Source organism: Mesoplodon densirostris, chromosome 18 (assembly GCF_025265405.1).
Source record: "Mesoplodon densirostris isolate mMesDen1 chromosome 18, mMesDen1 primary haplotype, whole genome shotgun sequence".
Taxonomy (NCBI): Eukaryota; Metazoa; Chordata; class Mammalia; order Artiodactyla; family Ziphiidae; genus Mesoplodon; species Mesoplodon densirostris.
This window is the reverse complement of record NC_082678.1, coordinates 4,946,716-4,963,328: the sequence shown is the minus strand read 5'-3', so window position 1 is coordinate 4,963,328 and position 16,613 is coordinate 4,946,716. Positions and strand designations below refer to the sequence as shown.

General features: G+C 36.3%; 1 protein-coding gene across 3 annotated transcripts in view; it reads right to left on the bottom strand.

Moving 5' to 3' along the window:
• CDK12 (cyclin dependent kinase 12) overlaps positions 1-16,613 on the bottom strand; it is a 43,970-nt gene that overhangs the window by 14,576 nt on the left and 12,781 nt on the right. For all 3 annotated transcript variants that reach the window (XM_060080517.1, XM_060080519.1, XM_060080518.1), the window contains exons 3-8: positions 15,731-15,907; positions 14,649-14,788; positions 13,699-13,869; positions 10,630-10,819; positions 5,306-5,362; positions 4,817-4,918 (exon numbers count right to left, since the gene is read on the bottom strand). In XM_060080517.1, coding sequence (XP_059936500.1) covers positions 4,817-4,918; positions 5,306-5,362; positions 10,630-10,819; positions 13,699-13,869; positions 14,649-14,788; positions 15,731-15,907 — 837 coding nt within the window. The remainder of the gene's footprint in view (positions 1-4,816; positions 4,919-5,305; positions 5,363-10,629; positions 10,820-13,698; positions 13,870-14,648; positions 14,789-15,730; positions 15,908-16,613) is intronic.

Genomic DNA, 16,613 nt, shown 5'->3' with positions numbered 1-16,613 from the left:
TATTTTATAGCAACTTTAAATGAAACATAATGAACAAAAATTCTGAATCCCTATGTTGTACACCTGAAACTAATATTATAAATCAACTAAATTTAAAAAAGAACACTTGGGCCTCCCTGGTGGCGCAGTGGTTGAGAGTCCGCCTGCCGATGCAGGGGATACGGGTTCGTGTCCTGGTCCAGGAGGATCCCATATGCCGCAGAATGGCTGGGCCCATGAGCCATGGCCGCTGAGCCTGTGCATCCGGAGCCTGTGCTCCGCAATGGGAGAGGCCACAACAGTGAGAGGCCCGTGTACCGCAAAAAAAAAAAAAAAAAAAAAAAAAAAAAAGAACACTTATGGAATATTCCATCCAAAATCAAAACCAAAAAAAGGCTAAGGAACTGTTCCAGATTAAAGAATGAAAACTAAATGTAGTATATGATAATGGACTGGATCCTCTATCAGGTGAAGTATTGTTTCCAGGACATTATGAGGGTACCGACAAAATCAGAGTATGGAATGTAGGTTAAAGTACTCTATTAAATATATTGTATCAATGTTAAATTCCCTGAATTTGATAATTATATTGTGATTATAAGAGAATATCTTTGTTCTTAGGAAACGTACATTAAATATTAAGAGGGAAAGGAGCATGATACATAGAACTACTTTCAAATAGTTCTGGAAAAACATATATGGTATACCTATATAAACGCACATTTTATTCTATGTATATATTGTACATTGTATTATATATAAGTACATATATATAATACATATACATACCACATAATATATACATACGTGAATATAAAAGGAAATGTGGCAAGATATTAAAAATTAGTGAATCTAACACAAATGATCTCAAAATAATTCATGCTGAGTAAAGGATGCCATAGGGGAAGGGCTTCCCTGGTGGCGCAGTGGTTGAGAGTCCGCCTGCCGATGCAGGGGACACAGGTTCGTGCCCCGGTCTGGGAAGATCCCACATGCCGCAGAGCGGCTAGGCCTGTGAGCCATGGCCGCTGAGCCTGCGCGTCCGGGGCCTGTGCTCCGCAACGGGAGAGGCCACAACAGTGAGACGCCCACGTACCGCAAAAAAAAAAAAAAAAAAAAAAAAGATGCCATGGGGAAAAAGAGCATATATAGTATGATTCTGTTTACATAAAATTCTAGAAATGGAAATCAATCTAAAGTGAGAGCAGAACAGTGGTTGCCTGGGAATGGGATGGTATGGACAGTAAAGAGAGACTACAGAGGAGCACATGGAAAATTTTGGAGGTGACCTTGGTGATGGTTTCACTGGTGTATATAAATAATATGTCAAAACTTAAATTATACACTTTGAATATATGCAGTTTATTGTAAATCTCAATTGAAAGGTTAAAAAAAATCGGTGAATCTGGATAAAGGTTATACTGAAGTTCTTTGTACTATTCTAGCATCTTTTCTGTACATTTAAAATTATTTCAAAATAAATTTAAAACATGAAAAAAATTACACGAATACTCTATACTTTTTTGTATGCCTGAATTTTTTTTTTTTTCAAAAAGTGGGGAAGAAAAAAGTGAACGAATCTCTTCTAACCTGTGCTCTTAAATGAGATTAATTTACAAATATTCCCAAAACCAATGTTTTCAGTCAGCCCTCCGTATCCATAGGTTCCTATCCACAGATTCAACCAACCATGGATTGAAAATATTTAGAAAAAAAATTCCAGAAAGTTCCAAAAAGCAAAACTTAAATTTGCCACACTGGCAACTATTTACACAGCATTTACATTGTATTTACAACTATTTATGCAGGATTTACATTGTATTAGGTATTATAAGTAATCAGAGATGACTGAGAGTATACTGGAGGATATGTGGGAGGGTGTGTGTAGGTTATATGCAAACACTACACCATTTAATATAACAGACTTGAGCCATCCCCACGTTTTGGATGCAGGGGGTCCCGGAACCAATCCTCCTGTGGATACAGAGGGACAACTGTATATAGTTTAACTTTGAAATTCTTTAGCTTGACAGAATTTGAGAAAGCAAACAAACCCAGCTTTTAAAGTTATTAGCACTTTTCTTTTAGTATTTGTTAACTTCAAATTCTTATTTCCAATATTCTCACAAACCTTATCCAAAGAAAGAAAAGTATAAGTAAAATTTAATTGTTTCTAATACTGACTGCCAAATCAAATTCCAAATACAGTGTTATCACAACATGTAAAATAAAACACAGAAAGAACAAACCCAGATGAGTTTTCAGACTCTAGGTATCATGTGTTGTACTAGTCTTTCTGGTTTCTCCCCTGATTTTCAAACTGAACTGCTCCATCAATTAATTCTGTCAAGAACATCCCACAAAAATATCTTCAGAGAGACTACCATGGATCACCAAAGCAGTAAGTGCACAACAAAAGTCAAGCAAAATCTCAATTCAATGAGTCACTGCTTTAAAGAAAGTATAATTTTCTATAATTTTAATTTCCAATTGTGTTTTATTTCAGTTTCCAGTCCTTTGGTGGGGAAGACATCATTATGTAATCAACACTTTGCTACTGCACTGATGTAGCAGGTTGCACAGAAATAGTACCAACAGAGCTATGAACTTTCCCTGTGCATCTTAATGGGGCATTAACTTTAGAGCCTAGTTGTGACAATTTAAATGCTAATACTGTTAGAGCAAAGAGTCCAGAACATAAACACGCCCAGCTTGAGTCAGTAAAATTTAACTAAAGCTTCATTTGAATTGGGTAGGCTACTACAGAAATTATGCTCTTTCTCCATCACCCTTTTGAATTTTGAAATAAAAGCCCTATACTGCTCCTTTTGAAGAATGACATTAACAGAGGAGAGAAAATAGAAAAAAGTGATATGCTCCACTGGGAAGTATGTGTGTCAGAATCCTGAAGTATGGAGGTCAAGGTCAGTGTGCATACATAAATCATACAGTGTAAGAAACAATTAACTAGGGGACTTCCCTCGTGGCGCAGTGGTTAAGAACCCGCCTGCCAATGCAGGGGACATGGGTTCGAGTCCTGGTCCGGGAAGATCCCACATGCCGCGGAGTCACTAAGCCCATGCGCCACAACTACTAAGCCTGTGCTCTAGAGACTGCAATCCACAACTACTGAAGCCCGTGCCTAGAGCCTGTGCTCTACAACAAGAGAAGCCACCGCAATGGAAGCCTGCACACGGCAACAAAGAGTAGCCCCTGCTTGCCTCAACTAGAGAAAGCCCACGTGTAGCAACGAAGACCCAACGCAGCCAAAAATAAATAAATTAAATTAATTTATATATTAAAAAAAATGAAACAACTAACACAGCCCATTTAAAATGTCTATGCCCCTAACTTACAAATTGTGGCCTCTAAGTATCATTTTGTACTAAAAGGAACTAAGACTCCTTAGAGAAATGGCCAATTCCAGGTCTGTAGCAGGAAATGAACAGGATGAGCCTAGAATCAGAAAACAATGAAGGCTATCAAAGACTAATATGGTTGAGTCAAAAGGTCCCAAGAATTAACCTGCATAAACTCCCACTGACCAAAGACTGGACAGTTTGAAGAAGAATAAGGATGATAACTACAATGAATTAAAACATGTCAAATTTGTTTAAATCCATGAGTTCATAATGAAACTAAAAAACAAACCCCAAATAACTTCTCTTTGGCCATCTTTGGAGGATAATAGTAAGCCATCTCATTATTTTGAAAACTGGTAAATAAAATGAAGAATTCAACCTTTAATTAAACCTTTTCAAATTTTTTTTTTGGCTGTGCCACGAAGCTTGTGGAATCTTAGTTCCCCTTCCAGGGATCAAACCCAGGCCCTAAGGAGTGAAAGCATGGGGTCCTAACCACTGCGCCACCAGGGAATTCCCTAATTAAACCTTTTCTGTATCATTTGTACCCAAGGGTAGCCAAATAGATAAACTGTCTTTATTTCAAGAAAGAATAAAATGATTAGAATATCGTATCACAAAACAACCACAAATGGATTGATGGATGTGGATCATTAATAGCTAATAACATTTCAAAAAGAGACAATTACATATTATATAAAGTGGTGTGTGTCTGTGTAAATCTGCTCCAATAGGGATGAATATTTTATTAGACATTGTTTAGAACTGCTTGTATAAGAGGATAATAAAAAGTAGACTAATTTGTAATGCATTTTTTAAATTGTTTTTAAGTTCTCTACAGACAATGTATCCAGTTATTGCCTGTACTATGGGCAGAGGCTCCCACTGCTTCCTACCCCCAACTGTGATGTACAAGTGACTATGTAATCTGTCAGAAGTACTCAAAACCACCTGTAAAGTAGTTTCAGGGTCAGTGGGTGTTGGGAATCAAACCTGAATTCACCTACAATTTACAGGAAATAAAAAAAATAGAGAACCATGCTAAAAGATCACCATGAGAATGCAACCAGCAAAGTCCAGATTATGGGAAATTCTGTAGGACAAATGACCCAGTTTCTTCTAAAAAAAATTGTAAGAGGGGGGAAAAAAATCCTAAGAGAGATGGAGGGGGAATCTATAATTAAAAGACTTGAGATAATCAATTACAATCTATGAGCCTTATTTGAATGTATTTGGATCCAAATTCAAAGTAAGCTTAAAAAAAAAAAAGAAAATTGGAGAAATGTTCAAAAAAAAAAACTATGTGTCTGATATTAAGAAATATTCAACAGATTTCTTTGAAATCTGGCTAAAAGTTGATCCCCATCCTTTTGAACTTAAAGAAGAGCAGCAAAAAGCCAATGTAGAGATAAAACAGGATACAAATTCAACAGTATGTGAGTTACAAACAAAAGAAAAGGTGAAAAAAGCCTTACCCACAGCTCCAAACATCTATCGCTGGCGTATAACGCTCCTCTCCCAGCAGAAGTTCTGGAGGTCGGTACCACAGAGTAATGACTTTGTTTGTATAAGGGCGGCTGAAATGTAAAACATAACCATGACATAAATTTACAATGGTTACAACGGTTTCTGATGAAAAATACTTGTACAATTAAATGCAAATTAAAATAGCTGCCAACTGGAGACAGGATCATCAGAACAGCTCCATAGCAACCTAAGAGTTCAAAAGTAAACTGGACAGAAGGTGATGAAGAAATAACTTCCATTCCAATTTGGGTTGATTTATTTCAGTCTAAGGCAGATTCAAGAATTTAGATAGAATTTACTGTCTAAAATCTAGGTGGTAACACATTTAGAAAATTAGGGAACTCTGAGAGTTATTGCAACTTGCAGCATACTAGCATATCCAAGAATGAAAAAGACTCTTTCCTATTTCCCACATGTAATTTTGCTGAATGACTCACCTCTCTTCAGAATTATAGAGCCGGGCAAGTCCAAAATCTGCTAGTTTGATCTGCCCACTGTAAAACAAAAATTCATTATTTTCATAAGTAACAACAGCAGCCTCCAAATTACACCTAAAAAGTCAAGTGCTCATTTAGGAGTTAAAGGAATTACAAAAATGAATTTTTAACCTCTGCTCTTTCAGTTCTACTCTTAATGGTCACTCTGCCAGATTAAGCCTCTTTTGACGACTCCACTATACAAAGCCTTAGGGAGTTTTTTTTGGACTACTACTGTATTTTTGGATTTGACTCCTTAACTAAATATTTCTTTTATTTCTTGGCAAACAACAGTGGCTAGAACCTGCTAGATTAAATACCTACTGTTGGGGAAAAAAGGAATGGGCTGTTTTAGATTAAGAGAGATTTAAGAGGCCTAACAACTAAAGCCAATTCATAATCCTTGACTGATTCTGGTTTGAATAAACTAGCTATACAAATACAAAAGGCTTTTTTTTTTTGGCCACGCCACGGGGCATTCAGGACCTCAGTCCCCCAGCCAGGGATTGAACCTGGGCCACAGAAGTAAAAGTGCCGAGTCCTAACCACTGGATCAAACGTAATGATATCTGTAATTTACTTTAAAATACGTCAGGCAGAAAAATAAAAAGGGAGCAAATATAGCAAAATGTTAATTGTATATGTATTATTAATTATATTAGTGTCTCAACTTTTTCTTATAATTCGACATTTTTCATAACAAAAAGTAGACTGCAACAATTCTGTGGCTATAACAGATTTTTCAAACAGAGAACATACCTTTGACCTGAACAAACAATTTTTATGATGGACAAGGCCCCTCCTACCAACAAACTGCCATCACTTCCTATACCATGAAGATACACAATTATGACTTTAGAGGGGTTCTCAAACGTTATTATGAAATAAGAATTACTTGGAAAGCTTGTTAAATGTTTTCTGGGCCCCATTCCCAGAGATGCTGATTCAGTAGGTCATGGTCCATGAATCCACAGTTCCAACAAGCCCACAGGTGATGCCAATGGTGCTGATCTGAGAACCACACTTTGAGAACCACTCCCTTAAAGGGATCACATCCACGTTTCATTCTGCTAAATATTCTGTGTTTGACAGTGATGTCAAGCAATATTTTAATAAAATGCAACACAAAATGTTGGGAAACTATTTAAAAACCATCATTAACTATTTTGGATTAATCATATTTATCTAAATTCTTGTGTAGTCTATTTATTCACATTTACAGTTTGCCTTACGTCTTACGGAATGAAAAGCCAATTCATCTTTTTTAAGGGACTGGGTGCCTGATAGCTCAGATCAAGCAGAAAAGTGAGATAGAAGAGAAAAAAAAGGGCTCTTCTAGGAGGTGCTCTTCAAAGTCTGAGCAATGGGACAAAATATTAAAACAAAAAAGCTACTAGCAACGAAATTTTACATTAAATCAACTCTTACCATTCCTAGTAAAGGTTATGGGCACCTTACCCACCTGTCCCAGACATCATCACATTTTAAGTTCGATTTATAAGCAAATTCTGAGAGAAGCAAAAAGGAAAGAAATAGCTGACTTGAGCACTATATTGAGACAAAAAGCGTTCCTCAGATTTCTTGGCATCCTTACTTTGATCCCAAGACTCAAGGCAAGTCCTACTATGGTAGGACTGAAAGTTAAAATGGCAATAGATATACAGTTATGGAAAATGAGGCTAGACCTAAACATCACCAGCACCTACCATATTTCCTAATCCATCCCCTCCCCCCTCTCACTCTCAGTAAATAACCTTCTTCATTGGAAACAGAAGCTATCAGGTGGGACCTATTTAACATACTTTTACCTATAAACTTATTTACACCTCTAACCTTGCTTTCTCCTTTCCCTTCAATTACAGAAAAAGTGCGTCAATCTCTTTTCTTATTCAAGGATAATCAGTATTACCACCTCTGGCCTTGACCCTATCTCCTTTAGAAACTCATTTCTTTAAATTACTTTGGTTCTTTCTTGAATCTTCAACTTCCCCCTCTCTACCGATTTTCTTTTTGCTTAGCATTTAAATATGCTCAAACCTCTGCTTCTTTAATAAAAAATTAATAAAAACAAAAAGTTGAAGTCACACCTACAATCACCTTCCCATTAATTGTGCTACCCACCCACTTACCCCACACTTTCACCACTGACCTTTTAATTTTCAGATTCTCTCCTTGGGCCTTAAAATCTACTTGTATCACCTGACATCTATGACCACTCATTTCTTAAACCTGCCTATTTTGCATTCATATTTCCTTATTTTCTTCCTATCTGTCTAATCAGCCCCTCGGGTTCCATCTTCTCACATCTTTTCTATGCTTGATAACTCCTGAATCTACAATGCTAGTTTGAAACTCCCATGTGACCATATGCCTATTTGATATCACTACCCTGGATATATAACAGACATATCCAAAAGGGGTTTACTCTTCCCCCGACGCATCCTGCTGTTCCTTCTGTACTCCCTATATTGACCACTGTGCCACCCACCTAGATAGTTTCTCAGGTCAGAAATCTTTGGGTTAAAGTACTTTGATTCATTCGCCACCATTCACTCACTCATCAAAGTCTACTGATCTACCAAGTCCATCCTGTCCATCCTCTTCTAGCAATGCCTTGGTTAGTTCAAGCACTGACCATTTCTTACATTGTTCTTAGTAAGTCTCTCTGCCTCCTGTCCACACGCTATATGGTGACCATTTAGTGATGTTTCTACAACAGAAGACTAATTATGTCTCTCCTATATCTAAAATAATTTGGTGTCATTTATACTTGTGTAATTAAGATAAAATAAACATCATGGAGCCCAACACTGCTCTCCTCCCTCTCGTCAATGCTTTCTCTTCTTTGTCCACCTGAGGACTCCTCTCTAGGCCATCTCACCCAGAAATCTCTGTGTAGACAGAACTAAATGGGCAAGAGCAGAAGCTGGCTGGATCGGGCTAGACCATGAGACTCCTGCATCCTGCTTAGCAACCTGAGAAGGAAATTCACTTTAGTCTAAAACCTTATCAGCTTCCTGAATATGGGAAGTCAGGGACAGAAAGGGGCCTGACCCACCAGAAAGGACACCAAGCAGGACTGCAGTTATTCCCTGGCCTGAAACATCCCCTAATAGAGGAGCAAAAGGAATAGAAAAAAGTATATTAATACTATACTCCAGAAAGCTGCAAGATGATAGCCATCATCAAATTTTTGAAGCACTATTACTGTGGATACAGATTAACCAAGCCCAGCTTTAATGAGAATTGTGGTGGATCACAGGGATAGTGACAGAAAGGAATGACATATATATATATATATATATATATATATATATATATATATATATATATATATATATTTTTTTTTTTTTTATAAGACTTTTTTGTTGTTGTTGTGGACCTTTTTTTTTTTTTTTTGCGGTACGCAGGCCTCTCACTGTTGTGGCCTCTCCTGTTGTGGAGCACGGGCTCCGGACGCGCAGGCCCAGCGGCCATGGCTCACGGGCCCAGCTGCTTTGCGGCATGTGGGATCCTCCCGGACCGGGGCACAAACCCACGTTCCCTGCATCGGCAGGCGGACTCTCAACCACTGCGCCACCAGGGAAGCCCATGTTGTGGACCATTTTTAAAGTCTACATTGAACTTGTTACCATACTGCTTCTGTTTTATGTTTTGGTTTTTTTGGCCGTGAGGCATATGGGATCTTAGCTCCCTGACCAGGGATGGAACCCCCACCCCTCGCATTGGAAGGCAAAGTCTTAACCACTGGACCGCCAGGGAAGTCTCCAGAAAGGAATGATATTTTTAATATCGTGTTTTGTCTCAAAAACGTATTTAAGTACAAATAACAATTTTACAGTAATTTGTACAATTAATATAATAATGCATTAATTGTATAATTTTAAAACAAAAAATTAACCAGCACCCTTCAATGGCTGTTACCTGTAAATAAAATTTAAGCTCCTTAGCAAGATATACAAGATCTTTAAATTGGCTCCTTGCAACTGTCCAGCTTCATCTCTTGCCATTATGTGCTTCACTCTTCTTGCCCTAGCAATACTGACTCCTTTACAGTTTTCCAAACATAACATGTTATGTTATCTTCACATTTATGTGCTTTTGTACATGCACTCTTCTTTTGCCTAGAAATGTGAACCTCTGTTGTCAGTCTTTCTGATAAATTCCTATTCATTCCTCAAGACTGCATCTTCCCAGATGCTCCCAAATTCAAGGGGAAAAAAAAAAAGCTTAATAAATGTTTATTGAATGGAGCAACTTATTTGTTTAGCCTCCCTACTAAACTCTGAAATCTTCAGGGACCAACCATCCCATGTGGGACTTTTAGTGCTAAAACCAGGACAGTCTCAGGTAACACTGGAGAGTTGGTCACCCTACTCCACAAAGACAGGAAATATGTCGTAACCATTCCATATTCCCATCTAAATAATGTTTGTTAAACAGAACTGATCCGAAATATTTAAAACAAAGGGTGCATCAGACAAAAATGGCTATAAACAGCCCACTACCTACAGAACCAAACACTGGCCTTATTCCAATGGTACCAGACTTGCTTTTTATTCCTCAGTATGTAGGGCTATCACCAAAGACTACTGTAACGCAACTGATATCACCAACGCAATTTAGGCAAATAGCCAGAGAGGAAGAAAGCAGATGATAAAAACTTCTGAAGAATTAACACTGTTCTTCACCAAATTCCTGTCTGTCTATACTATTAAAACCCAGGAGTAAGTGCTGGGCAGAAAGGTCAGTCGCCAACTACATCTGTGTTTACTCTGAAATTCGATAACTGAGAAAGTCTCAAGAGCAGTTAAAAGAGCACTAAACAAAGGAGAATGTCATTAAGAACTTGATGTGTGTTTGAATTTGCCTAAGACCACAGAAGTATTATTTACTAACTATGGCAAAAGCTCTTTGAATATTCCTATAGGATGTAAGTAATTCTCTAAAATGTCTGCATTTAAAAAAACCTTTACAATCCTACCTCTTTTAGTCCTTACCAACACTGAGTCTGGAGACTCTGCTGATCAGAGTACCCCTATCACAAGTTGTTCCTAAGGTACAGACATCAGATGTACGTAAATGCAAAAAAGTGCATTATTGGGTTTACCTATAACCCCAATTAACTAGCTGAAACTAAGGGTGTCAGAAGAGAGGGAGAAACAGATGTATATGTATGACTGATTCACTTTGTTGTAAAGCAGAGACTAATAAATTTAAAAAAAAAAAAAAAAAAAGAAGAAGAGAGGGAGAAAATGCTTAACCTCATATGGTTACTGTGTTACCTGTTGTTCAGCAAAATGTTAGAACACTTAATATCCCGATGCAGGAAATTCTTTTTGTGACAGTAATCCAGGCCTTCCATTAGCTGTTTCATGAATGACTTGATATGATCCTCAGAAAAGTGCACCAAACCAGATTCCAACAGTCCCATTAAGTCATGGTCCATATACTCAAATACAAGGTAAAAGGCTCCTACATAGGATGAAGGAAAAAATTAAAAACAAGAGAAAAAGGATGCCGAAATAACAATGTGTCAAATATTAACATAATTTTGGAGTTGACCATAAGCTTTCTGGAAAAACCACTTAATTTTACACATGAAGAAACTAAAACTCAAGCAGTTGAATAACTTGCCCATTCTAACAATAAATAACAGAACTATTTTTTGAATTAATCTTGTGACTCATAGTCCAGTGCTCTTTGGACTACTTATTTCTCTAAAGGGACAACTGCCCCAATTAGATTGTATAACTAGTCTTTTATGATCTAAATCAGTTGGCAAATTACAGACCCCTTGGGCCAAATCCAGCCTGTCTATTGCTGTAAATAAAGTTTTATTTGTAATATACAACCATGCCCATTTGTTACACATTGTCCAAGACTATTTTGTAGAAATCTTTACCCCAGTTAACAGCACTCACATAATACGCCAGGGGTACATTTAGTATGAATTATTAGTGAAATTTATAGTACTTAAGAATTGAAAGAAAAATGAATCATCTAATTCAACTCCCTAAATTTAAAAGTAGATAAAAGGCTAAGAGAATTGTGAAAGATTTGAAATCCACATTATCTTTCCACTTTCAACAGGGTGCATGATAGAGGCAAATACTATAACATAAGAAACACTAGACCTACTTAGACAATGATCCATCTAGTCTAAAATTCTTCTCTCAGTAACATAAAGGCAAGGATTCTTAGTCTAGGGGATAGGCTTCAAGGACTCTTTGAACTCTCTAAATAGCATACTACATTTTAAATACATGTGTATGCAACATTTTAAATGTATTTTTTTGAAGAGTGAATCCATAAGGTATTTTAAAAGGTTCATGACTCCCAAAAAGTTAAGAACCACTGCATTAAAGGAATATCTTAGCTTTAGCTAAGCCCTCATATGAATTAAGAAAACACTAAAACTGCAAAAGAGAGTGGATAAAGGACACAAATGGACAACTCAAAAAAAGAGAAAATAAGTAAAATTGATAGACATGGAAAAAAACTCAGAATATAAAGAATGCAATCCAAAATAATGATATCATTCATACTTCACCTATCAGATAAGATGACAATTTTTTTAAAAGATAAACTCAATGTTAGGGAGGATAAAGTGGGATGAGACTCACTGGTGGGACATAAATTATTACTATCTTTCTTAAAAGCAATCTAACATTAAATATGAAAATTCCTTTGACCAAATAATTCTACTTCTAGGAAACTATATTAAGAAATAAATCAAAATACAAATATTTATGCAGTGCTATTGTACTATTTTTTTAAACTGACAACTAATTGTTCAACAAGGACTGGTGACATAAATTTGGATTCATCTGTCTTTATGCACAGTCATTAAAACATGTTAATGATACAGGAAATTGCTTATGACAACTTATAAAACACTAAATACACTTTTATCTTGGTTATGTTAAAATAAATACAATATATATAAAATATAAAGTAGTAGAAAAAAATATGCCAACATGCTAATACTACAGTGATCTTCTATGGATGCTCGTATACTGCGAGTGGGAGAGAAGTGATTGCCATTTTCCTTTTCTTACTTGCCTATGTTTTCAATTTTTCCACAAGGGGCATGCATCACATCCATTCATTCATTTATTATTTTATGATTAAAAAAATTTTTTTTTAATTTTTTGGCTGTGCCACACAGCATGTGGGATCTTAGTTCCCTGACCAGGGATCGAACCAATGCCCCCTGCAGTGGAAGCACAGAGTCTTAACCACTGGACTGCCAGGGAAGTCCCCCATTATCTTATGATTTTTTTAAAAAAGAATTTAAACAGTACATGGTAAATTATTTAAACAGTACAGAAGGGCATGGATGAAAAGCAAGCACCTCTCCAGGAGCAACCAATTAACATTTTCTTACACATCCTCACAGAAACTAGTTATACACTGCATTATTTTTATAATCAGAAAAGGTTAAAAAAACACACCCAGAAATATATCTAGTATACTTAATTCTATTCCAATCTAACTTTCATAAATTTATCTAAGCAGAATTTCCTCTTTTTTTTAAAACTACTTCTACTAAACTTAAGAGGTATTACTCCCCTAGTGTTAATATATTTGAGGCTCTGCAAAGAAGTCCAACTTAACTTAATCCATTACCCTCCTAATTTTATGTATTTCAATCATATTCTCTGTTAACATCTCAGGCTATATTCACAGATGCCACCTCTTCACAGCTGCCCCTCTCTAAACTTTCAGATTTACTTTAATAAAAGTAGGCTGGATGTCATATATAGACTACTTCAAACATAAATATGAAAACAACAAACGAATGTATCCCCCATAGACAAAAGTTACAAATCCAAGAAAACAAACCACTATGTGACCTGAAAACTGTTTTAGAAATACCTGCTTTGGATTTGAAACTGTATGAGTAGAAAACTACATTAAAAAAAAGATGCATATAAATGAAGGATGTAAAAATGAGAATAACTGTCAAATCTGGGTTTTAATTTCCATTATTGTTATTACAATTTGTAAAAAACAAAAACAAAAAAAAACCGACTTCAAAACGTTGGTTGGAGGAGAATCTTACATTGTTTATGTGCTGGCCTTATTAGGTGTTAACAGCAGACTCTAATTTTAATGATTAACAATGATTTCTAAAAGTATAAGAGTGCACTAATGACGGACGGACATTTTATAAAATAAGCACTGTTCAGCGTAAGAACAATCTGTTAACATCTTAACTCTGATGTGGATTAAAGAAAGAAGCTGGACTTTAGTACAACTTGTTAAAAAATGCAAACAGGCAAACAAGCTAATAAAGGGAAATAAAATGTACCAATCTCCCATGCAGAAACATGATTCTTTGCTAGTACCTTTGTCTTTCTTGAAATCCAGCGCGTCTTGTTTATCTGTGACAATTTCCTTCATGTTAACGACACTTCGGTGGATTAGCTGACGAAGGATTTTGATCTCACGAATGGCTGTGATTGGGAAGCCCTCTTTCTCATTGTCCAGTCTCACCTTCTTCAGGGCCACTAGCTCTCCTGTTACAACAAATTCAAACTGTTATATTACAATTAGCATTTTTTGGCCACAATCGTGAATCAAACAATATATGCTCTTGCTCTGAAACACAGACTTAATGCCTACTTTTTTTTTTTTTTTTTTTTTGGGGTTCGCAGGCCTCTCACTGTTGTGGCCTCTCCCGTTGCGGAGCACAGGCTCCGGACGCGCAAACTCAGCGGCCATGGCTCACGGGCCCAGCCGCTCCGCGGAATGTGGGATCTTCCCGGATCAGGGCACGAACCCGTGTCCCCTGCATCGGCAGGCGGACTCTCAATCACTGCGCCACCAGGGAAGCCCCTTAATGCCTACTTTAATGCTACATGGCAGATACTTTTATACTGTTTAAAAAAAATTAAAAATCCCCATGTTCCCTTTCTTTGTCTTTTTAAAGATTTTAACATTTTAATTCAATATTCTGTTAAGCCTAAAAATCTTGTATTATTAAAATATATCAATAATCCAACTACTTCATTTTATCTTCAAGGACTAGCCCCTTACTAAAGAGCAGCTGACAAATTTTATTTTTACCTTCTCTTAAATTCCCAGCAAGCTTATTATAAAACACTTACAATGGACAGAAGGAGGAAGGTTTTTAGACAGTAATAATTATACTATTCTTTTGGAAAATTTTAGTCTATTTCATAACTTCTGGAGACCAAATAAGAATTCAAAGTTTACTTTTGCTAAATCCACTTAAGACATCAGTACTGCTAAATTTTTAACCTTCTGACATCTAAAATTTTGTGGCAATATTTACCTGTGTCTTTGTCCTTGGCTTTATATACTTGGCCATAGGTTCCCTCTCCAATAATCCCGATAATGTCAAACTTGTCCACACAGCGTTTCCCCCAGTCACTTTCTGTTTGTCTTCTTTCTCCATAACGAGGACAACAAATTCTAAAAAAGGCAAAACAAAAATAAAAACAAACAAAAAAGTTATTTTAAAAAATTAAGTGTATTCCTTTCTTTCTTTCTTTTTTATTTATTTATTTATTTTTTGGCTGCATCACACGGCTTGAGGGATCCCGATCAGGGATCAAAACCGTGCCCCCTGCAGTGGAAGCATGGAGTCCTAACCACGCCAAGGAATTACCTAAGTGTATTCAAAGAACAAAACAGAATTCTTTTATGATGATTTCTCTGGCTCCTGAGTCTTTTATCAGTTTCTTTATTAAAAAAGCAGGAATCAAATGATATGAAATAAATAGTTTAAACAGTCTCTCACAGTGGCTAATCTCTCACAGATTTTTTTTTTGCTTCAGGAAGACGTAAGATCAAATAACAATAGATTTGCTACTTTATTGAGTACTGGCTTCCTCAGCCATAGAATGGGAAAATAATCCCTACATCACAGGGTTACTATGAAAGTAAAATATAAAACTTTGGCAATAATATGTGCTCAATGAATGGCAACTATTTTTACTACCAAGAGAAGAATGCTAACAATCTGAAGATCCAACTCAGATCCTACTACATTTATGGCATGGCAATTTATGTAGTTCAGGGGAAAAAAATTCCCACATCTATTAATTCTTCATTAATGTGTACATGGTTGACACCCTCTGAATTAAAGAATTTTTTTCTTCTTCAATACGCTAAGTATTATGAATTCAAAAGATACAGTGGGATCAATGTTCATGGTATCCTTGGATTTGGGAAATTATTCTTTTTCTAAAAAACACAACATGGTATCTATGAGTGTAGATAAAAGGATTTTATCCATTAAAATAAAATAAGATCTACATTAGGCCCAATCCTCTATAAGCCTACTGGTGTAGGTTGTGGTCCAAAGGTAAGGAAGAAAGCTGTAATTAAGGATGGGTCCCTCCAAAAACTCACTTTGGTCTCTTTTTGTATGGTTGATGAGGTGGTGTGATTGCCTTTGGTTCTGGAGAGTCTGGGGGAGATGGATCCCCACCAGGGAGCTCTGGAGGGAGAGGGAGGTCTGTGAGTAGGTGACGTGGCCTTTGTTCCTTCTCTTTCTTTACAGGTTTTGAAGGTAGAGTTTCTTTCGGACTAAACAACAGAGAGGAAAAAATGAAAAAGATCACAATTACTTAAAGGATGTGCAAATAAAACTTTTCAAAGATTATAATGTCTGGCTGTTAAAAGATTACAAAGATTTTACTTTTAAGGGAAAAAACCCCCAGTAATATAACATAAAGAAATGGCGTTTATCACAGTTAAAGAGACTTGGATTTTGCAAAAAGAAATCTATAGTGTATTAAAAAAACAATAAAAAATTTGGCATATTATTTGTAGAAACTTTAATAAACTTCTTTAATGTTCTTCCTAAGTTTCTATTTGGATTTTTATTGAGATGAAATAAAATGCAGGAAGTTATAATCTTAAATTTGCAAAGCAGCACTGCAACTCACGAAGTCACCAAAACCGCTCCATATTTTAACCAGCAAAGATTTAAATGACTGAAAGCCCAGCAATGCAATATTGGGTTGGCCAAAAAGTTTGCTCGAGTTTTTCCACGTTACAGAAAAACCCGAACGAACTTTTCGGCCAAGCCAATACTATTATGTTACTAAAGATGTGGTGAGAAACTTGGAAAAAGCAAATAGTATTTTACAGTGTTTTGTAAGAAATACAGCTAAGCTGGAAATCAAAATAAGTGAAAAATATACTTATTTATTCTACTGGCTGGGAAGCAAAAGGCAACCATATCCAACCATCCAAAATGGATAAATAACCTTCAAACTAAAAATCTAAG